This window comes from Camelina sativa, chromosome 2, assembly GCF_000633955.1.
Source record: "Camelina sativa cultivar DH55 chromosome 2, Cs, whole genome shotgun sequence".
Lineage (NCBI taxonomy): Eukaryota > Viridiplantae > Streptophyta > Magnoliopsida > Brassicales > Brassicaceae > Camelina > Camelina sativa.
In genome coordinates this window covers 23,817,023-23,839,453 of record NC_025686.1, presented here as the reverse complement: position 1 = coordinate 23,839,453, position 22,431 = coordinate 23,817,023, and the positions used below count along the sequence as shown (strand labels likewise).

Sequence of the window (22,431 nt, the reverse complement as noted above, 5' to 3'; positions counted from 1 at the left end):
ATAAATTAGTAGTTTATATAAGAAACAAACAGAAAGAGCTAACTAATTTGAATCAAACTATTTATTTATTTTGTAATCATTCTCATTAATCTACTTTTGTCTTTTACTTTCTGCTTGATTGTCATGCAAATCTCGACTCAAAGATGAAAATAAAGCAAACTACATTTTTATGAACAAAAAAACAAAATATTGACACCAAAAATAATATAGGAATTACATTTCAACTACCAAAAACCTACTAAAACTTTAGATTAGTTGATTGGATATAACTCTTATTGGTTTGTATAGGAGTCGATATATATAATCCTATGAGTTGGTGTATTGATGCTTCACTTCATATGGTTTACGACGTAAAATGAAAATATAAGTATGAGTTGCAAGTTAATTATCATGTACGCTACAACACCATAGCTTATATATATGTACATCGGCACAAATAGTGATTCCATAATGGATTTTCGAGAAAAATAAAACTTTCGATCTATATAATTAGCCTATTACAAAACAGTAACGAAGATTTAAATAAAAAAATGTTAAAGTGAGCTTCGATGGGACCAAACCAAACTAATAATAAAGATGTTAAGATTTTCAATCAGGGAATTTGCTATATAGTTAACGCTTTCGGTTTCTTTACGCTGATTAAATCTCAAAACAGTTTTCGTATAAAGAAAATGACGACATAAATTTTGTAAATTTAAACGAAATTACTAATTAAAAAGCGAGAACCCAGACATAAACTTAGCTTTATATCGAGTTCCCTTTTTTTATTTGACTCTCTTTTCAATAATTTTTTGTTTTATCCTTTTCTCTTTTAGATTCCTTGTTCCACTTTTTATATAGTTTCCCGGAAGCTTTAATATTGTGTATAGAAAATTATAATTATATTGTTTGGCGATTAAAAAAACTACATTGTTGCTTAAGTAAACGATTAACAGAAAAAAAATTACAATAATTTCTTATTATATTATGTAGTATGTTAAAAGATTGGAAATAGCCAATAGGGAATTTGGGAAGTAGTGCTGTTCTATGTATACATGTGGGGGTCAAAATTATGTTGTTCCAAAAAGATTGAAATCAAATTATTAAGACGTGGGACTACCCTTTATTGTAAGAAAATAATCGTATTATTCATGTCTCCTATAATAATTGTACTTCCATTTCTCAAAAGAAGAACATACTTTTTCATTTTTATCAAAAATTACTAAAGGAAGTTTCAGATGTAACAAACTTTTTTTTATAAAATGCTTCATTAAAGATTCAATGATACATGACTGATCCTTAAATACTCTCTGAAATAACCATGGTTTAATCATAAACCAGAGTAAAGACTAAACCAAGACATTAAACCAATATATATAATCTGATACTCCCCCTCAAGATGGCAAGTACAGGTGATGTAGTCCCATCTTGGACAATAGATAAAGGAATTGCTTCTCAGTTAGCGCCTTTGTGAGCATGTCTGCAAGTTGATGTTCTGTGCCTATGTGAAGTACCTTCATAAAACCAGAAGCGACTCTTTCCCGAACCACATGACAGTCACGTTCAATGTGTTTGGTGCGTTCATGGAAAACAGAGTTTTTCGCAATATGTAGTGCAGCTTCATTATCACAGTACATCACAATAGGATCAATCAGACGAACCTGCAGATCTTCAAGTAGTGAGTTTATCCATAGCAATTCACAAGTAGCTTTGGCCATGCTTCGATATTCAGCTTCAGCAGAGCTTTGACTGACGACATCTTGCTTCTTTGATCTCCATGATATTAATGAGTCGCCTAGAAAAACACAAATGCCAGAGATGGATCTGCTCGTTTCTGGACAGTTTCCCCAATTTGCGTCTGCAAAAGCACGAAGTGATAGAGTAGAGTTGGCCGAGTAAAACAAGCCTTGTCCTGGATCATTCTTCAAATATGCAAGAATACGATAAGCAACATCCAGGTGAGGCTTCCGAGGTGTTTGAAGATACTGACTTAACTTGTTTACAGCAAAACAAATATCTGGTCTTGTAACTGTCAGATAAACCAGTTTACCAATGAACCGTCTGTAATAGGAAGCATCAGACAATATTTCTCCAGCTTCAGTACTAAGCTTCAAATTTAGTTCCATAGGGGTTGGTTGAGGTCTGCAACCTAGTAGGCCAAATTCTTCAAGGAGCTCAAGTGTATATTTTCGCTGAGAAATTGAAATACCTGCAGCAGCTCTGGCAATCTCCAAACCTAAAAAATAACGCGTTTGGCCTAAATCTTTGAGTTTGAATGCTTATGCCAGGAATAACTTGACATCTGAAACTGCAGAATCCTTGTTGCTCACCAATAATATGTCATCCACATAAACCAGTAATGCAAGGAAGATTCCAGAATATGATTTCACAAACAAGGTGGGATCAAATAGTGACTGAGTGAAGCCATGATCGAGAAGAACACCTGAAAATTTATGAAACCATTGTTTGGACGCCTGTTTGAGACCGTATAGGGATTTAATGAGTCTGCAAACAGGTTTCGCTGGTAAGCACTCCCCCTTTCTTGGAACATATCCCTGTGGCAATGTCATATAGATCTCTTCTTCTAGACCTCCATGAAGGAAGGCATTAGTTACGTCCATCTGATTGATGCTCCAATTGTGAATTGCAGCTAAAGCTAAGATGAGACGAACTGTTGTAAGTTTAGCCACAGGGCTAAAAGTATCAATATAGTCGACACCTTCTTGTTGTGTGTAACCCTTAGCCACTAGACGAGCTTTATAGCGTTCAATTGAGCCGTCTGACTTGTATTTGATTTTATATACCCATTTACAACCAATGGCGTGTTTACCATCTGGCAGAGAACAAATTTCCCAAGTTGATGTACTCACAAGAGCATCCAATTCCATGTTCATCGCATCAAGCCAATGTTGCAACAGCACTGCCTCTTTAAAAGAGGTTGGTTCTTTTTCAGCAATAATGGCAAAACAGAACAGACGATACTCAGGAGAGAGTTTATCGTAGGACAAATGAGCAGAGAGAGGATGAGCAATACCATTTAAAGAAGAAGAAGAAGAGGAAGAAGGCTCTGTTGTAACATAAGAGCAATGGTACTGTGAAAGATAGCTAGGAGCACGTGTCTCTCTGCGAGGCCTTAGTGTGTTAACCATATCATCACGAGTTTGATCATTGCTAGTGTTTTGCGAGGTAGAGGGTTGTGATGGTGTGTGCACTAGAACAGGTTGTGACTCAGTGACAGGTCTAACTTCAGGTAATGAAATAACGAAATCATCATATATGTAAAAACTATTACTATTTTGTGTTTCAGAATCAGATGCCACTAAATCATTAAAAAAAGTAATACTGGGTGATATGGAGTTATCAATGAATGGAAATATGTTCTCATGAAATACAACATTACGAGTGATAGTTAAATTGTTTGATTCAAGATCTAAGACTTTATATCCTTTAAAACCAGGTTCATATCCAAGGAATGCACATGCTCTAGCTCTTTCTGTGAATTTATGCCTATCATGCGAATGTGTAGATGCATAGCAAAGACAACCAAAAACTCTTAAAAAAATGTAATTAGGAAGATTTAAATTCAAAATTTCAAAAGGAGTTTTATCTTTTAAAACTGGTGTTGGTGTTCGATTAATCAAGAAAGCAGCAGTAGAGACACATTCAGGCCAGTAAGCTAGAGGAATATTCGATTGAAAATATAGAGATCTTGCGACATTTAAAAGATGTTGATGCTTTCTTTCCACAACAGAGTTCTGTTGAGGGGTGTATGCACAAGAATGATAATGAAAAATGCCATGTTTTGCAAGTAATTCTTTAAACTGTAGTTCTGGTGCATTATCAGACCTTATGCTTTTAACTTTGTAACCATATTGATTCTCAACAAGTTTGAGAAAATCAGGAAATATTTTTGATACATCGCTTTTTAAATGTAAAAAATAAACCCAAGTGAAGCGAGTGCAATCATCAACAATAGTAAGGAAATATCGAAAACCTTTAACAGAAGTGATATGAAAAGGACCCCAAACATCTATGTGTATTAGAGCAAAAGGTTCCTCAGAAATTTTTTTATTATTAGAAGGAAAAGATAAATGTTTTTGTTTTGACATATGACAAATTTTACAATGAAATTCTGAAAGTTTCTGAGGAAGATTTAAATTTGAAGACATGAACTGAACCCTTGACATAGAGGGATGACCAAGACGCTGATGCCAAAGCTCAGGAGAAACAGCAACAAATGCAACATGATGAGATGTTTCAGGGAGGTGTTGATGGTGTAAGAGATAAAGATCATTGTATTGATCCCCTTTACCAATCATCCACTCCTGAATATGATCCTGAATGAAACAAGAATCATGATAAAAATGCACAGATAAGTTTTTATTTGATTTTGTTAATGAACTAACACTAATGAGATTCAAATGAAATGAAGGAACATAAAAAACAGGATGAAGAATAAGCCTGTCACTAAGTTTTACTGTTCCAGCTGTGTGAATGGGAATCGTGATGTTGTTTGGGAGGGTGATATTAGTGTGATCAACTCGGTAGATATCAGTGAACATACTAAGGTCACAACAGATATGACAGCTAGCTCCAGTATCAAGAATCCAGATTGTTTGAGGAACATGAAAATCTGGTTTAAAAGCAGAAATATAGTGAGAAGGTACGAGTGTGGTACCTTGAGCTGAAATAGAACCGTGATGTTGTGAAGCAGGAGTTGAACGTATGACTTGATACGGAGAACCTTGAAGCTGTCTGTTCAATTGAGCAACCAACTGAGTAATTTGTTCACCACCATGAGAGCTATCGCCAGTTACAAAGTTTCTTCCAGAGTGCACCATATTAATAGGGTGATTAACCGACGGAGCAGATATGTTGACATTACCAGAAGAAGTGTTCCCAGCAGGAATGTATGAGACTCCATTACCAGTTCCAGCAGAAGATTGACCATTAGAATAAGGCGTGTTATTGATGTATGGAAGAAACTGGTTCTGTGGAATTTGATTTTGAGCCTGGGGAATAGATTCTGGAGATGGAGTGAATATCATCTGGTCTGAAGGTTGAGAATACACCATATGAACTCCATTCGGTGATGTGTAACTTCCTTTAGGCTTCTCTGCGTTCTGTCCAGAATTTGGCGAAGTTCTGTATCCAGGAGGATATCCGTGAAGTTTATAACATCGCGCAATAGTGTGACCAAGCAAACCACAGTGAGTGCACAGAGGACGAGGTCGTCCTTGTTGATGACCTTTAGGCTTTTGATAACTCACTGAGGCTTGGAAGACAGGAGACTCTGGAGGCAATGTAACAGTTAAGCTTCGCTGTTGTTCATCTTGAGCTATGAAGTTGAAAATCTTGGTGAACTCTGGAAGTGGATCCATCATAAGGATTTGTCGTCGAGCTTGAGTAAAAGACTCGCTTAAGCGCATTAGAAACCTGACGATGTTGCGTCGTTCATATAACTGGATCCATTTGTCATTACAACCACAAGTGCAGCCTCCACAAGTACAGGAAGGTAATTCTTCAAAAAATTTTAGCTCTTCCCATAGAGTAGTAAGCTTTGTATAATAGGCACTGAGATCTAAAGAACCTTGATGTAACCGATCGAGTTGATCTTGTACACTATAGACCTTAGACAAATTATTTTGCCTAAATCTCCCTTCTAGATTCAACCATAACAGATGTGCATCATCAAAGTAAACTGTTCCAGATCCTATTTCCTTAGAGACTGAGTTCGTAATCCAAGTACATACCATGTCATTGCAGCGAGTCCAAGATCCATAATCAGAATGTGTGGATGGAGGTTTGATGATAGATCCATCAATGAATCCAACTTTGTTCTTCGAGTTAAGAGCTTTGACGATAGAGCGACGCCAAGTATGATAGTTAGATTCACCGACGAGCTTGTCGAGAACGAGATTCACACCAGAATTGTCAGCGGCGTGTAGAAAAAGCGGATTCTCATAAGGATCTGAACTCGTAGCAGCTGGATTCGTCATCGGAAAGTAGAATCGGAGCTAGAGAACACGATCGGAAAAAAAAATTTGTAACCTAATCAAGAGATTGAGCTATCAAATTGAAGAGAATCAAACAGAGAATGAGAAACGCGAAAGATCTGAGAGAATCAATCGGAAAACAAAGAGAAAAAAAGTTTGCGGAAGAAGATGAATGAAGCGTGATTGAGGAAAAGCTCTGATACCATTTCAGATGTAACAAACTTTTCTTATAAAATGCTTCATTAAAGATTCAATGATACAGGATTGATCCTTAAATACTCTCTGAAATAACCATGATTTAATCATAAACCAGAGTAAAGACTAAACCAAGACATTAAACCAATATATATAATCTGATAGGAAGTTTCACACCATGCACGATAATAGATTTTGTTACTTGATAGAAATATATGCTAATTTTAGGACATATCTTCTCTTCTTTCCTTGCGAGCAGTACCACTTTTTTTGTTGTTTACATTTTTAAAATTTAGTTTATTTACCTCTAATAGTCTTTTTTTTTTTTTTTGTGTGCAAAACCTCTAATAGTCTAATCTCTACGATGTAGCATTTTTCCACCAACAACAAAAACAAAAAACACCGGGAAAGAGGGAATATGAACTCTTTTCATCCGAAACATATATGTATTATAATGATCGTACTTAAGATATTGTTACGAGCATTAATTTGATTAGAAACTCTCGTATATTCGAATTTTTTTTTTTTTAATTGTCAACACTTCAAACGTGTCTGTCTATCAATGGTTGAACTCCATATAGATTCACGCATAAGCAACATTAATAGGCGAACACATACTTAACTCAAATTAGGGATTTGATACGGACCACACAATTCTTTCGGTATATTTATTTATATATAGAAATATTCTTGTTTAATTATATATATATATATATATAATATTGTTCCTAACTACTGGTAATTTAATATGGGATGGTATACACATCGGATCCAAATCTGTAGGTTTTTATAATTTAGAGAATCCACATGTATATATAAAACCAATAATGAAAATGAGAGTTTAACTTAAATCGCAATAGATTAATGGAAAGAGTGGGATTTGGTTGGAATCTTTGTCAGAACATAGTTTGCTTTGGAAGCTTTTTATGAGTTTTGTAATATAGAAATTGTGAGAACTGAGAATGAGCTTCTCTTTCTGAAGTGATTTAAATTGTGGAGGAGCTTATCGCCGTAAAACAGTTTCGAACTGAATTGAGAGAATTTGAGAATTAGAACTTGTATTGCTATTGCTGAAAAAAAATATCTGATCCCTTACAACTGACACCCCCCTTACATATTTATACCGACCAATTTATTACTAAATTAATGCACCATTAATAGGACGCGATTTGCGCGGTCTAATTAATCATCTTGAATACGGGAATCTTTGACCGGGACCGAACTGCGAACTGGCCAGCACGAAGCATCTCCGCGCTCTCTTCCTTTCTCTGGGCTTGATGGGCCGATAACTAATTCGCTCTTGGCCCAGTAGACGAACCCGGCCTAGACCCACTCACCTATTGTCCGAGATGGCAGATCGTGGGTACAACAGAAATGTTCCCTTAACTTTATTCAATTATAAAATCGTAGAACATTAGTAACACAATATTAGTGGACTTATTAAAAAGTATTATGTTTGTTGTGTCATTAGCGATAAAATAAAATGAAAAGAATAAAAATGTGGAAATGAGGACGTAACGTATGTGATTGGAATAGAAAAAAAAAAAAAAACGTAAGTGATTGGAAATGATGGAATGATCGTTTGTTCTTGACGTGTACCTCTGAGTGGAAGCTGACGCTGAGGAATGGACCCCTTTGTTATCAATTATTTTTATTCAAATATGTCTTTTTATTCATACGAACAGTACGAAATTTACCTAGACGACAAGAACAAACACTACAAATATTCCTCATATATTCTGTCATTGCCGGCAGACCTCGAGAAGATTAATATTTTGCCTTACCTTTTAGTTTTATCTTATATAAGTGTGAGATTTTGGACCAGCGCCGAAACTAATCTTAAAACGTAAGAAAATGCAAAACGAAAAAAATATATATACCACATATTTTACCGAAATGCAAAAAATTTCTACCAAAATATATAGAAGATGGATTTAGAACAAGAAAACAATGCTAGAAAATAATATACAGTGAGTAGCTTGTAGATTTTCGCAAGTTAAGACCAAAAAAGCTAACCTAGAGATTGATCGAGTTTGGAGGATCTAATGCTTATATGTTGTTCACATGGTTGAGTTTGGAGGATCAAATGTTTATTGTTGTTCACATGGTTTCGGTTATTCGAGGGAAGTGAATTCTGCGAATGACCTAAAACAATATTTTAAAAGTACACTATCGAAAATAATTATTAGAGAAATATTTTAATGATTTATTTTGGACGATTTGATTATTAAAAAAAAATTTAGACTATTATGATAATATAGAGGTTTGATTATGAACAATACTTAAGCACGAATATAGTTGTTTTTAAATTGGTTTCAAATATAAGAAAAAAAATTCGAAAGTATTTTATAGATCTGATGTCTTAAAACTCGTAGCCTTAAAGTTTAAACGCTATCTTTTTAACAAGTGAAACAAACTAATGAAAAAGTATGAAAATCATAAAGAGTGAGTTGTGTGTTGTTCTCATTGATTTGTTGTAATCGTTTTCTCAATGTGTTTGACTAATCGAGAAAAAACAATTGATAGGAACTTGACCAAATAAACTTTGATCCATATAGACTGTGCGAAGCATGGGACCCTTCACCCTTGCAGTTTATCTCATATAGTGAGTCATTCATTTTGATATATATTTTCAATTATTATTTTTCTGCACAAAAAAACAATATATGCATAATCTTTAGCATTCATGAGATAATTGAGGCCTCAACAGGGATATGGTTTGGTATGTTGTTTTCAGCTTTTTTCATTGGGGTTTTCCACTTTTCCTGTTTTTTAATATGTATACATTTTTGTATTCTTCTAATCTTTACATCAAAATAATTTTAAAACGCACAATTTGGTATGTTCTTGTTAGAGTGATGATTTCGCTGCATAGTACATTATACATCATAAAATCGTTAGTCACTTGTTGAAAAGCATTTCATGGTGGTGGGTGGGCTACCTTCTGCTTCTTTTTTGTTTTTTTACTAACAATATTATATTTCCAATTCTCGAAAGATTTATGTGTTCACGTGATTTATGATAAAACGTACACACATCGCTAGGTTTCACTGGTAGATAGAGATATAAAATCAATATAATGGAGCTGCAATAATGTCGGTTATTGATATATATATACTGGAACTCGAAATAAGAACATTACAAGAAAACATGTATTTTGAGTTGTTTTAGGTAACGTTCACTTTACTTGTTTGGCGTTAACGGTTATTACGTTTCCGGCTATCCCTTCACGTTTGCATCGCTCACCTAAAATCTAGCGGCTTTAACGGAACCGTTTTTGGTCAGTCTCTTGTCCTTATCTCATTCCCCTTAATTATTACATTGCCTCTTTAAACCTTCTCTCTTCTTCAGAGTGTTTCTTTATCTATCATCATCAATCATTAGGTTATACTTCTCAACTCAAATCAGAGAAAGAAATAGTAAATGAGTAGATGTGTTAATCTTTATCTTTAAGCTGCTTAAGCTGTCGCTAATGAAGACTCTATAACCACTAGCTAAGTAGATATTTTCATAAAGTCATACCATATTTAATTCGAGTGGATTCGACACTATGTGAATGGTTAGTTAAATTATCTAAAACAGTGTTTAAATGTTACAATAAATGATTACTAATATTATAATCCCTTCGTTTATCCTCGAAGTATGATTGAATCGGAGATATTTTTTTGAAATTATCCACTGATTAAGCTTAAAAGTAGCATGGAATACTGATTAAGAAACAGACCACATTAAAATGTGCTTGGGTCCCAACCATTCACCAGTACCTAACCAGCGCAAACTCATCATTACACGTCTCGCTATAGCCTATATGTATACGATGTAACATATAACCTCATCTATGCATGTAAACTTATTCTCAAAACACTACATAACACACACACATGAAAATTATCTTCAGTTTTTGAAATAGATTTAACCTAAAATCAAACAAAACAAAAAACTTGTGATCTCAAGGTTTATGTTAAAAGTGTATTTGAAATTTATATGAGGAAAAAAACTGCTAAAAGTTTTATTTTATTTTTACAACATATGTATTGGTTAGTCCTTTTAGATACACCACCTCAATTACTTTAGCAAACGGCAAAAATAAGACAGAACATAAGTTATGCACTCACGTCACGACTCCATATAATCATTGATGATAATTGGATAAACGAAAACTGAATTCATATTGCCTTTTTCTATAAACTTACTCTACAAAACAAAAGTATATAAAATAATAATAAAAAAAATTCCATGAATTTACTAAAACAAATCTCATACGCAAAATATTTTAAAAATAAAATTTATACGTCACACACAATCCACAACGTTAATTCGCTTATTCTCTTCTATAAAACCCTTCCCTCACTCATCTTCCTCCTCACACCAAAATTTATATTTTCTCTATTCACAAACAAAGCCACCTTTATCTTTTTCTCTCTATCTCTTTGTTAGCAAAAAATGGAAGGAAGACAATACTACCCTCCGAGAGAAAACGTCGACGGAAACAGAACCACCATGGGAGGACCTCACTCACCGTGGCATTCACCTGTTCCATATCTCTTTGGTGGTTTAGCTGCCATGCTTGGTCTTATAGCTTTTGCTCTTCTAATCCTCGCTTGCTCTTATTGGCGTCTCTCCGGTTACCTTGACGGCGAGGAAGACCAGAGAGATCTCGAGGCCGGAGATGCGAAACCTGAAAAGATGGCCGTGAAGCCTGTAGTAGCTTTGCCGGAGAAGTTCTTGGTGATTATGGCTGGTGATGTTAAACCAACTTACCTGGCTACGCCGGCGGAAAAAACTTGTACTTGTGATGATAATGATGACGACGATGTAGATGATGACGTGAAGGGTAGTGATCAGGTGGTGCGGCAGAGTAGTGAAAGTAACGGTACGGCGACACATTGAGAAAAAAAAAACAGAGGGAAGTGATGAGACAAAAAACAGAGGATCGATCTTCTATTGTGAAACAGTTTCTTGAAGAACTGTTTGAAGCATCTGACCCGGTTGCATCGGGTAGTCGGGTCGGGTCAGAACTCTACATGATGAGATTAAACCTAATAATCCTTACGGTGGAAAGAAATTGGGATTGGATTGTTAGGAAGTGATTTGTGTTTTGTGTATTTTTAATCTTAGCTTTTGCTTAGGTTTTTGTTTTTAGTTATAAGTTAGTAATTCACCAGTTTTGTTCCAATTCTAGGTCATGATGAGAAGGAAAAAAAGTGTAAATTTCTTAGACTATATGAATGGGGAGATTTGTGATTATATTTCTTGATTATGTTTCAGTTTCACCAAAAAGAAAGTGATGATGTGAATGAATAAAATTGTACTGTTATGGTAAGGTTGAGTACATGTGTTTTCATAGGATAAATGTGACAAGTGGTCCGAACCAAAGAAGAAAAAAACAAAGTTTGGAGATGAAAGAGTCTTCAGGTGAGAAAATTGAAGCGAGCACCAAAGGCAACGTGTGAATGCACGTGCAGAAGAATGTCTGATTTAAAATTCTCTTATAGGTGTCTGTCTTAAGTCTTAACTCTAAGTTGATGCGGCGAGGTGAAGCAGTTGATTAGCTTCAATCTACTGACCCTATTGTCTTAATTATTCAATTTCATTTTGTAGCATAATTTGTGAAAGGAATATTTATAGTATAAGTTTGGAAAATGACTTTTAACCGCACTAGGTTTGCTTCTTTTTTTTGTTTATCCGTTTCCATCTTATCTTCTATCTCTAGCTAGGTTGCTAATTTCTATACCTTTACAGCTATGCATTCTTTAAATATACAATCATCTGCATTTTTCAAATCACTTGATTAAAATGGATTACCAACAATAATTGTGAATGATCTATGAATAGCCGTCAAATTCTTGCTAAAATAGAGGTTTTTAATTATTATTTGACAACGTCAAAATAGAGGCTATATTATATTTTGGTTGCATGATGATGCGTAGTTTAACTACCAACTAAAGACAATACAAAGTTTTATTTTATTAGTTCTATCATTCAATAAAGCTGTCGGCAAGTATTCGGCTCAAAACAAGGATACAAAACATGTTTGAGCTAGGTGTTAGAATGTTAAAATGTGTTTGAACTTTGAACCATCCACCTTGCATCAAAACTAATTGGTTATTGGGTCTTGAAAACAGATGCTGGCTAGTATTAGGTTTTCTTTGAGCCCATTGTAGACATTGTAGTTATATTCACTTTGTTCTCTCACACATATTTTTGGGCCAACATTTTGATCCAACAGTTGATTAAACTAGAATGACCTATGTTTAAAAAAAAAAAAATTATAATAGAAGATTGTGAGCCACAAACAAAACTCAAACTAATCTTCAAAACTTGTGATAGAAATAGGAAGATATTCCTATTTTTAATGCATTTAGACTGGCTAATCATGGTTACAAATATAGTTGGTGAACTTGCACCTTGGTCTTTAAATTTTCAATATTGCAACTATTGAACAACCATGAGCTGATACAAAATTTAAAGGGAACTAGGTAGCACGGGATATCACATGTTGTAATTAGTTTACATATATTTTGAATGTATAAAATGTTTTGGTTTATGTGTTTTCTATAATTTCGAAATTTTAAAAAGTGTTGAGTAGTATATTTGGTTTAAGTACTTGTAAGTGTTAAAACATATTTAGATAAGTATATTGTTTAGATATCGTTAATCCTTTGTATATACAATGCTGGTTTTGCAGTTTTAAGCGATAGTGGTATGCTTAAAGGTGTTAAATCCAATATCAGATTTTAGTTTGGTTTTTGTTTGGACTATTGAACGTATATAACCTACATGTAACTATTTTAGAATGGCAAAAATATCTCGTCCTATCCCGTCTTGTCATGTCCTGTCCTGTTTCATCTCGTCTCTACCCGTAAAATTTTTTATGTCCCATAACTGTTCTCTTTTAAATAATTAACTATTAGACAATTTTTATTGTCCAAAAATTTTGGGTAAGAACATAACTAAATTTTATGATTCTCTCACATTTTTTTGACATATAATTTATTTCATTATGCAATAGAAGATATGTTCATAGTAAGTAAATTAAAAAACTATTTATTAATATTTAATTTTGCATAGATATATAGTTATATTATATTATATTATATTATATACTTGAAAACATATTATATTATAAAACAAAAAAATTCTCTAAAACATCTTATATTTTGAAACAGAGGGAATATATTCAAACGGTGACACAATGAAAACAACGATATTTAAGTAGTACCCCTGTGCAATTTTGGTTATTCATTGAAACTTTTATATATGTTGCCTATTCCATAAAGATCTATATATACATTTTTGAAGACAATTATGAAATAAATCTTGAAGTTCAGTACTATTTACAGAGAATGCCACTCACATTAAATATTTAATTAAATTCATTTTTTTAATAAAAACTAATTGTTATACATAGTAATTGTTAGAGATGCATATGCCATACATTTTGGTTTAATTGTTATAAATTCGAAATGTATTTATAGAAACTAATTAGTTCTACCTAAATTATTAAATAAAATAAATATACTTTTTTTATTTTAACACCATTTCAAAAAAATGATTATTCCTATGTTAAACTTATAAAAATTAAAATATTATGAATCTTTAGATTTATAAGTGTTAAAAATATCATAAAACATGGGTTAAAATCTCATAAATTTTAAATATTATTAATCAAATGCTAGAACATGGGTTAAATTTTTTAATTAATGTATAAATATAAGGGATAAAAATTTTAAAAAAACATTAGTCATATACTCATATATATATATATATATAGTTAATCTACTAATCAAATTATATTTTTCTTTTCTGAAAATATAGCTCCGCGGTGTACCACGGGATAAAATCTAATTTAGTACATTAATTGATCGAGATCGCCAGAAGTGATACCATTCCATTATATATGTTGCCTATTCCATAAAGATTTAGTACATTAATTGATCGAGATCGCCAGAAGTGATACATTCCATTATTTAGAATCCAAAATTCCACTCATGGATCATGACATTTTCTGGTACCGTCATTGATTATTAGATTATTGAGAAAGAAACACATTTGCACTCATCAAATTTTTTTTTTAAGCTCCTACCATTTTTTTTTTTTTGTTAAGTTGTGTTTGACCTGGTTTAAATTTCTTACTCTATATAGTCTAAAGAGGATCAGGATTTTTTTTCCATATATACCATTCATTGACTATATATAGTGAAAATTAAATGTCTTTTTAGTATATAATTTATGTGTGTATATATATATTTAGTATAAATATGATATATTTGGATACAATCGAATATATGCAAAAAAAACGTTTGCAACCATGTCTAGTGTATCATCAGAATGTTTCACCAAAATCAAAGGCATTAGCATTGTGTTGTTATTATTATTATCGGTTACTCGTGGAGACGTTTCTGAAAATGCAAATTATGCAGATGCTCTCACAAAGAGTCTTTTGTATTTCGAAGCTCAACGCTCTGGAAAATTGCCATCGAACCAAAGAGTTACTTGGAGAGGAGATTCTGCACTCAGAGACGGTGCTGATGCTCATGTAATTTTAAAACCCAATCTTTTTGCTTTTCTTTTCTCATTATGTTTTGTGTGATGAATATTTCTTGAAGTAAAATTAATTATTTTCTAACTATAAAAATAGGTTAATCTCGCTGGAGGGTATTACGACGCCGGAGACAATGTGAAGTTTGGATTTCCTTTGGCGTTCACGACGACCATGCTAGCTTGGAGCAGTGTAGAGATGGAATCGCAGCTTAAAGCCCGCAAGGAGCACCAAAATGCCCTCGCGGCTCTCAAGTGGGCCACCGACTATCTCATTAATGCCCATCCTCAGCCTAATGTCCTGTACGGACAAGTGGGCGATGGTGCCTCGGACCACGCGTGTTGGATGAGACCCGAGGATATGACCACTCCACGTACTTCATACCGCATTGATGCTCAACATCCAGGTGCTGATCTGGCGGGCGAGACAGCAGCAGCGATGGCCGCAGCCTCATTGGCTTTTGCCTCGTCTAATGCAGTTTATGCCAAAACACTCATTTATCACGCAAAAGGTCTGTTCAATTTCGCTAAAGCTTACCCCGGGGTCTACCATAACTTTATTCCTAAGGCGGCTGGCTTTTACACAAGCAGCGGCTATCAAGACGAGTTGTTGTGGGCTGCGGCTTGGCTTCACCGGGCCACTGGAGAACAGACATACCTCGATTATTTAATACATGCTTCTAGTAGCGGAGGTGTGAGCTCCATTTTTTCGTGGGACAATAAGTTCTTGGGAGCACAAGTCTTGGCAGCCAAGGTAGGTTACGAGAATCCCCTAGACCATCCCCTTATTACTTGCACGACACTTGACTAACTTTTCTTTGTGTGCAAATGTTAGCTTGTTTTGGAAGGCAAAGTGAAGAACGTAGGGAAGATGGCTGAATACAAGAGTATGGCGGAGCAATTTATCTGCAATTGCGCTCAAAAGGGTTCCAACAACATTAAGAAGACTCGAGGAGGTTTGCTCTGGTTCTTGCCATGGGATAACCTCCAATACACAACCGCCGCTTCTTTCGTCTTAGCCACTTATGCAAAATACCTTGACGCTGCACATACATCGGTCCGATGCCCCCGTGGCGTCCTTCAAGCTTCTGAGCTTCGTAACCTCGCTCGGGCCCAGGTTAGGCAGGCATTCGTTTTACTTCTTTTTCAAATTAAATCAAGTTTTGAGACTAATTAAATCAAGTTTTGAGAATCCTCAAAACTTAATTTTAACAAAATATACAAGAAAAAGAGACAGTATGCACTTATAGATGTTCGTAATGGCCACAGCCAACAAGAGAGAACAATGTCTTCGTAGATATTATAATTTTTACGTGAGGATTAATTAAAAGTTTCATACGTCAACATAAAAATAATATTTTACATGGTCCATGTAACAGGTTGACTACATACTTGGGTCAAACCCCAAGAAGATGAGCTACATGGTTGGATACGGCACCAATTATCCTAGAAGACCACACCATAGAGGAGCCTCCATAGTGTCAATCAAGATGGATCATAGACCGGTGACATGCAAAGGAGGGTATGGAACTTGGTTCAACAATCCCAAACCGAATCCTAATGTTTTGGTTGGAGCAATCGTAGGTGGACTGGACGAGAACGATGCTTATGGAGATAACCGGTCTGATCCTCAGCACGGTGAGCCTGATACAGTCACGGTTGCTCCTTTGGTTGGTGTTTTGGCTGCTATCGCATGACCTTAGTTATATCTCTATTTGTTTCTACCTAATAATGTATGACTGTCTTTGAACTTCATTTCCTAAGACGCTCTAGCAACTAACGTTTTAGGTCTAAGGGTAGAAAAACAAAATTTGATATGTTATAATAACTTGATGTATTGTCAAAAGAAAATAATAACTTAATGTAATAAAACTTTCGAAACTACTGATTTCGGTTCAGTTAAGGTCTGGTTATAAGTGTTTAGTTTGGTTCTCATGGAAGTTGTTAAACTCTCTGTTGATCGCCTTCTAAAAAAAAAAAATCAAAGATATCCAACTTTTATAATATTGTAACAACTGTATAGCTATCATCATTCAATTAATCAACAAATATTTAAAACTGATGAAAAACCAATACATATGATGTACATCTTATACAAAATATATTGTACCTCTTATGCCAAAAAGTAAGTTCTATACATGGATTAAAATTTTTCATTTTAAACTTCAAACTAGATGATTCCCCATGCTACAACACAAGATGACACATGTTGTAATTAATTTATGTAAATTTTAAAATGCATAAACCGTAAATAAGTAGTATATTTAGTTTACTTACATGGTAAATGTTAAAACATATTTAGATAAGTACATAGTTTAGACATTATTAATCTTCCGCACAGTAACATATATACAATGATCCTTTTGCAGTTTTTAAGCGATAGGAGTATGCTTAAAGGTGTTAAATTCAAATATCAGATTTTAATTTGATTTTAGTTTGGACTATTGCAAGTATATAACCTACACATAACTATTTTAGAATGGCAAAGACATCTCGTCCAACCCGTCTTGTCCTGTCCCGTTCTGTTTCATCTTGTCCCTACCTGTAAAAATTTTTATGTCTCATAACTGTTCTCTTTAAAATAATTAACTATTAGACAATTTTTATCGTCCAAAATTGTTGGGTAAGAACATAACTAAATTTTATGCTTTTCTCACATTTTTTGACATATAATTTATTTCCTTCTGCAATAGAAGATTTGTACATAGTAAATAAATTAAAAAGTTACTTATTAATATTCAATTTTGCATAAATATATAGTAATACAATATAGTCAACCAATTTTAATTATTGAATTTTATAGTTTTAAATACTTATTTTAGGGTAATTACTATTTAGAAATACTAATATAAATTGAAATTTCTTTGCTTCTTTTTTGTTTTTTTAATGAATTTTTTAGAATTTTTTTTAAACAAAAAATGTAATCCATGAAATAATTTATTTTCATAAATATATATCTTATTTTTATTTATGATTACAAAATATATTAACTACATAAGATCTTTTTAAAGTTATTTTTGCATATCTTATGTTTTAGAGAGTATTTACAAATAACTTGATTTTTAGATATATTTTATATATCCATTAAAATAACTTTGAATTGATTTTTATTAATTTCACATATCTTATATATTAATTAACTTTATATTATTATGGCTATAATGAATACTTTACTATTGTAAAATACCTTTTAAAGTAATTTAATTTTTATTTTAAACGCTTTTCAAAATTAAACTGGATTTATTTATTTGTTCCTAAAACTGTGAAGAAAAATATAAACAAATATTAACTGTAATTTTTTTTCTTGTTTTTTTTGTTTTTCCTAAAATATTTAGGGGATGGTATTGGATTCTAATTTATAAAGAGTTTTGAAGAGTTCAACAATAATTATTAAAAGTGAATAAGTGAAAGATTGTTAAAGATTACTAGAGAGTTTTGTTGATTAGTTTTCTAAAATCTTGTAAAGTGGTCCAAACAATCCATGTATTTTTGTAATATTTTCTATAACTTTATTTTGTAAAGAAAGTATCTAAAATCATGAACCAATAACATAATAATTGAATTCATTAACAATCCTAGATTCTTTTGTTTTAATTGAATAACACAAAAATTTTAATGACTTTATAAAAGTCTGAATCCAATAACTCAAATTTGTTAAGATTTTAAATTACTTTTTACAAAATCACAAACTAATAACAGAGTTTTCCTTATTTAATTCTGATGTATATGTTTTTCTTAATTAAGTATTCTAACCGATTAAGATTTATGCAACATTATGGTTGATTTAATACATAATAAATATATTTGAAGAAATAATCGGGTCAACTAATCGGGTATTAAATAACCTGCGCATATCCCACTTAATTTGAAAGGTTAGAGAATTTTATTTCAATGATATACTAATGTATGAATAAATATTGATTACTAATCTTTTTATTTAAAAAATTACCAAAACAAAATCATAGTTCAAAAGTTGGTTCATGAGTACTTATACTTGTTTGACAAAAAAAAAAAAGTACTTATACTTTAATAGTATAGATTGTTATTATATATAGAAACATTAGAAGGAGTATAGTATTATAAGAAATAGCCTAGCTATAATTTAAGTACACATGCCTTAGACCATCATCATCCGAGAAACGCCACCTGGTTTCTTTGTATAATGTATTTTAATTAATTTTGTTTTAATATTATTATATATTTAAATAAAAAATCTAAAAAAAATTGACTAATAGTAGGTTGACACGTGGCAAGAGAAACGATTCTCAGATTGTTCTGAGAAGAAACGTTCCTCAACTGTTGTTTCTCTTTATTATTATTTTTTAATTTTTTTATTAAGAATATCCCTAATAGAAATTGCCACTAATGATGCCCTTATGGTCTCTTATCTATATCTTTTAGGTAGGATATATGAGAGAAGATGTCTAATTTGATAAGTTTTAGGCTACAATTTTTTTTGCAAATATTGTTCTATTTTGTAAAAATACGAATGTGAATGATCTTTAATTAGCCATAGATTCCATCTTATAGAGATTCTCTATAAATAGTTGAACACATATATACTACATAGATATGACAAACAGAAGAAACAAAGTAAAATCAATTGTTCGTTCAAATTGGTCTTGAGATCGTCTAATTTTTTTTTCAAACGATGTCTCAATTAAAAAATGGATCTCCACAATGCTTATGGACAAGTATTTGCATTGTGTTATTTTTTATGTCGATGGCTCGTGGAGCTGTCTCTACAGATTATGGAGAAGCTCTCACGAAGAGTCTTCTGTATTTCGAAGCTCAACGCTCTGGAAAATTACCACCGAACCAAAGAGTTGCTTGGAGAAGAGATTCTGCACTTAGAGAAGGTTCTGATGTTCATGTAATTTAGAACCCAAATCCTAAGCTTTGTCCCAAATATTTTCATTTTTTTTTTGTAATGTATATTTGTTAGATTTCAGTATGATATTTGCTAATTGTGAAAAATCATAGGTTGATCTCACCGGAGGGTATTATGATGCCAGAGACAACATGAAGTTTGGATTTCCGATGGCGTTCACGACAACAATGTTAGCTTGGAGCAGTATAGAGATGGCGTCGCAGCTTAAGGTTCATCAAGAGTACGAAAACGTCCTTGCGGCTCTCAAATGGGCTACTGACTATCTCATCAAAGCCCATCCCGAGTTTGATGTTCTTTATGGACAAGTGGGTGAGGGATACCCTGACCACGGGTGCTGGATATGACCACTCCGCGTCCTTCATATCGCATTGATGCTCAACATCCAGGAGCTGACCTAGCAGGTGAGACAGCTGCATCAATGGCTGCCGCTTCTGTAGCCTTTGCACCATCTGATGAAGTTTATGCCAATATACTCATTGGTCATGCAAAAGATTTATTTCAATTCGCTAAGGTTCACCCTGGCGTTTACCAAAACTCCTTTTCTAATGCGGGTGGCTTCTACGCGAGCAGTGGATACGAAGATGAGTTGTTTTGGGCTGCAGCTTGGCTCCACCATGCCACCAACGACCAGACTTACCTCGATTATCTAACACAAGCATCTGGTAGCGGAGGTCCGAGGACTGTTTTCGCGTGGGACGATAAGTTTGTGGGTGCACAAGTCTTGGTCGCCAAGGTAAGTTATCACTATTATACTAAAGAAAACACATCAGTAACTTATGTAACAAGAAACAATCATAACACAAAGTTGTGCAAATGCAGCTTGCATTTGAATGTAAAGTAGAGAGCAATGGAAAGATCGCAGAGTTCAAGAGTATGGCGAAACAGTTTATCTGCAACTGTACTCAAAAAGGTTCCAATAACGTTAAGAAAACCCCGGGTGGTTTGCTCTGGTTCTTGCCGTGGAACAACCTCCAATACACCGCTGCCGCTTCCTTCGTCCTCTATGCCTATTCTAAATATCTTGAAGACGCAAAAGCCTCCATCCATTGTCCTAATGGCGCTCTTGAAGCTTCTGATCTTCTCAACCTCGCTCGTTCTCAGGTAGTTCAACCTAATATAGTACCAACCATAAGACATTTTCTTGAAATGATATCAAGATTTTTTTCATATATATATTTACCTATTTATTCTTATATTATTTACTAATATCTTATGTCAATGAAAATATCATATAGATAGATTATATACTTGGGTCGAACCCTAAGAATATGAGCTACATGGTTGGATTTGGGACCAATTATCCCGAAAGACCTCATCATAGAGCAGCCTCAATTATATTGATCACCATGGACCAAACACCTGTGGCGTGCACTCAAGGGTTTGATGCATGGTTTCACAATCCTGCACCAAACCCTAACGTTTTAGTCGGAGCAGTCGTAGGAGGACCCAACGATAACAATGTTTACGGAGATGATAGGACTGATTATCAGGAGGCTGAACCTGCACCAGTCACCGCTGCTCCACTTGTTGGTGTCTTGGCCGCCGTTGCTTGATCTTACCTCTCTCTGTTCTGTAAGTAATATCGTTTTTAGACCTCGTATTTAGGCTTGCAAATAAAACATACTTCTTCCGTTTTAAAATATAGTATGTTTTAATTAAAACACGCAGATTAAGAAATTTTACTTTTAACAAGTTCAACCATTCAGAAACAATACTGCATAATATAAAATACTAAACTAATCTAAAAGTTGCATTAAAATTTGAAAACATCTTATATTATGAAACAAAAGATTTCTCTAAAATATCTTATATTTTGAAACGGAAGGAGTATTAATTAACATTATATTATTAAGGCTATAATGATTACTTTACTTTACTAATTTCACAAACAAAACTCAGACTCTTCAAAACTTGTGATAGAAATTGGAAGATATTTCTATTTTTAATTCATTTATACCGGCTAATTATGGTTACAAATATAGTGGGTGAACTTGCACCTTGGTCTTTAAATTTTCAATATTGCAACTATTGAACAACCATGAGCTGATACAAAATTTAAAGGGAATATCTTATAATATTTGTTGTCAGGGAGTGTTTATTTCGTCCATGTAATTTCTAAAATCATATGAGATAAGAAAATATAATTTTTTATACAGGGGAACCTTTTTAATGTAAAAATATATGGTTTATAAAAAAAAAAATGTCTTATATCAATTTTTCATTGCTGGCTTAATTAAGATCCCCAAGTTTGAGATATCAATTGCACGTGTGTGATGTGTACGGAGGTTAGTGTTGTGTAGTATAAGACAAACAAAGCCAAGTAATCTTGGGTGCATAATTGCACATGTAATTATATGTTTCAACGTCTTGTTTGTTGATAGCACCTTTTGGTCCATTTGTATTGTTACCCTCTAATTACTTTTGTTATTGTGTACTTAATGTCTTCTCAAAGTCTTATTCATTGTAAAAAGTTAAATATATATGTTCCCTCTTTTGGATAGCCATTCATGGCTCACACTCCCTTCTACCAACCCTTTGAAAACAATTTTTCATTTCATATTATTTTTCTGCTACTTATGTTTGAAATGATTGATCTTACTAACATCTTAATCATTTTATATATGATTGATAAATAAGATAAGTAGATACAATAAAAAAATAAAAAAAAAGTAGAGGCCAAAGAGCAACAATGGCTTTGAGAGGAAGACAAAATCAAGGACATGAGATGAGACCACAACAACAAGAACACATCCTTTTGTCCCTGTGGCCTTTGCTTAGACCAGAAATCACCCAACCACACATTCACTTCAAATCTCATCATTGTCTCCA

General features: G+C 33.4%; 3 protein-coding genes and 1 pseudogene across 3 annotated transcripts; 3 read left to right on the top strand and 1 right to left on the bottom strand.

Moving 5' to 3' along the window:
• On the bottom strand, positions 1,374-2,105 carry LOC109127060 (uncharacterized mitochondrial protein AtMg00810-like). Its single transcript, XM_019231292.1, has one exon. The coding sequence runs from the start codon at positions 2,103-2,105 to the stop codon at positions 1,374-1,376; it is 732 nt and encodes a 243-aa protein (XP_019086837.1).
• LOC104734732 (protein GLUTAMINE DUMPER 3-like) lies at positions 10,525-11,493 on the top strand. Its single transcript, XM_010454372.1, has one exon. The coding sequence runs from the start codon at positions 10,614-10,616 to the stop codon at positions 11,058-11,060; it is 447 nt and encodes a 148-aa protein (XP_010452674.1). The 5' UTR covers positions 10,525-10,613; the 3' UTR covers positions 11,061-11,493.
• LOC104734723 (endoglucanase 15-like) lies at positions 14,478-16,585 on the top strand. The gene is made up of 4 exons (XM_010454360.1): positions 14,478-14,709; positions 14,812-15,465; positions 15,547-15,828; positions 16,091-16,585. The coding sequence occupies exons 1-4, from the start codon at positions 14,482-14,484 to the stop codon at positions 16,406-16,408; spliced, it is 1,482 nt and encodes a 493-aa protein (XP_010452662.1). The 5' UTR covers positions 14,478-14,481; the 3' UTR covers positions 16,409-16,585.
• On the top strand, positions 19,363-21,155 carry LOC104756234 (annotated as a pseudogene).

Bases quoted from the DNA above. Each gene is read 5' to 3' on its own strand.
- LOC109127060 (XM_019231292.1), bottom strand. From the start codon at position 2,105: ATGGAACTAAATTTGAAGCTTAGTACTGAAGCTGGAGAAATATTGTCT.
- LOC104734732 (XM_010454372.1), top strand. From the start codon at position 10,614: ATGGAAGGAAGACAATACTACCCTCCGAGAGAAAACGTCGACGGAAAC.
- LOC104734723 (XM_010454360.1), top strand. From the start codon at position 14,482: ATGTCTAGTGTATCATCAGAATGTTTCACCAAAATCAAAGGCATTAGC. The intron at 15,466-15,546 runs GTAGGTTACGAG...TGCAAATGTTAG, and splicing joins CACAAGTCTTGGCAGCCAAG to CTTGTTTTGGAAGGCAAAGT. The intron at 15,829-16,090 runs GTTAGGCAGGCA...TCCATGTAACAG, and splicing joins GTAACCTCGCTCGGGCCCAG to GTTGACTACATACTTGGGTC.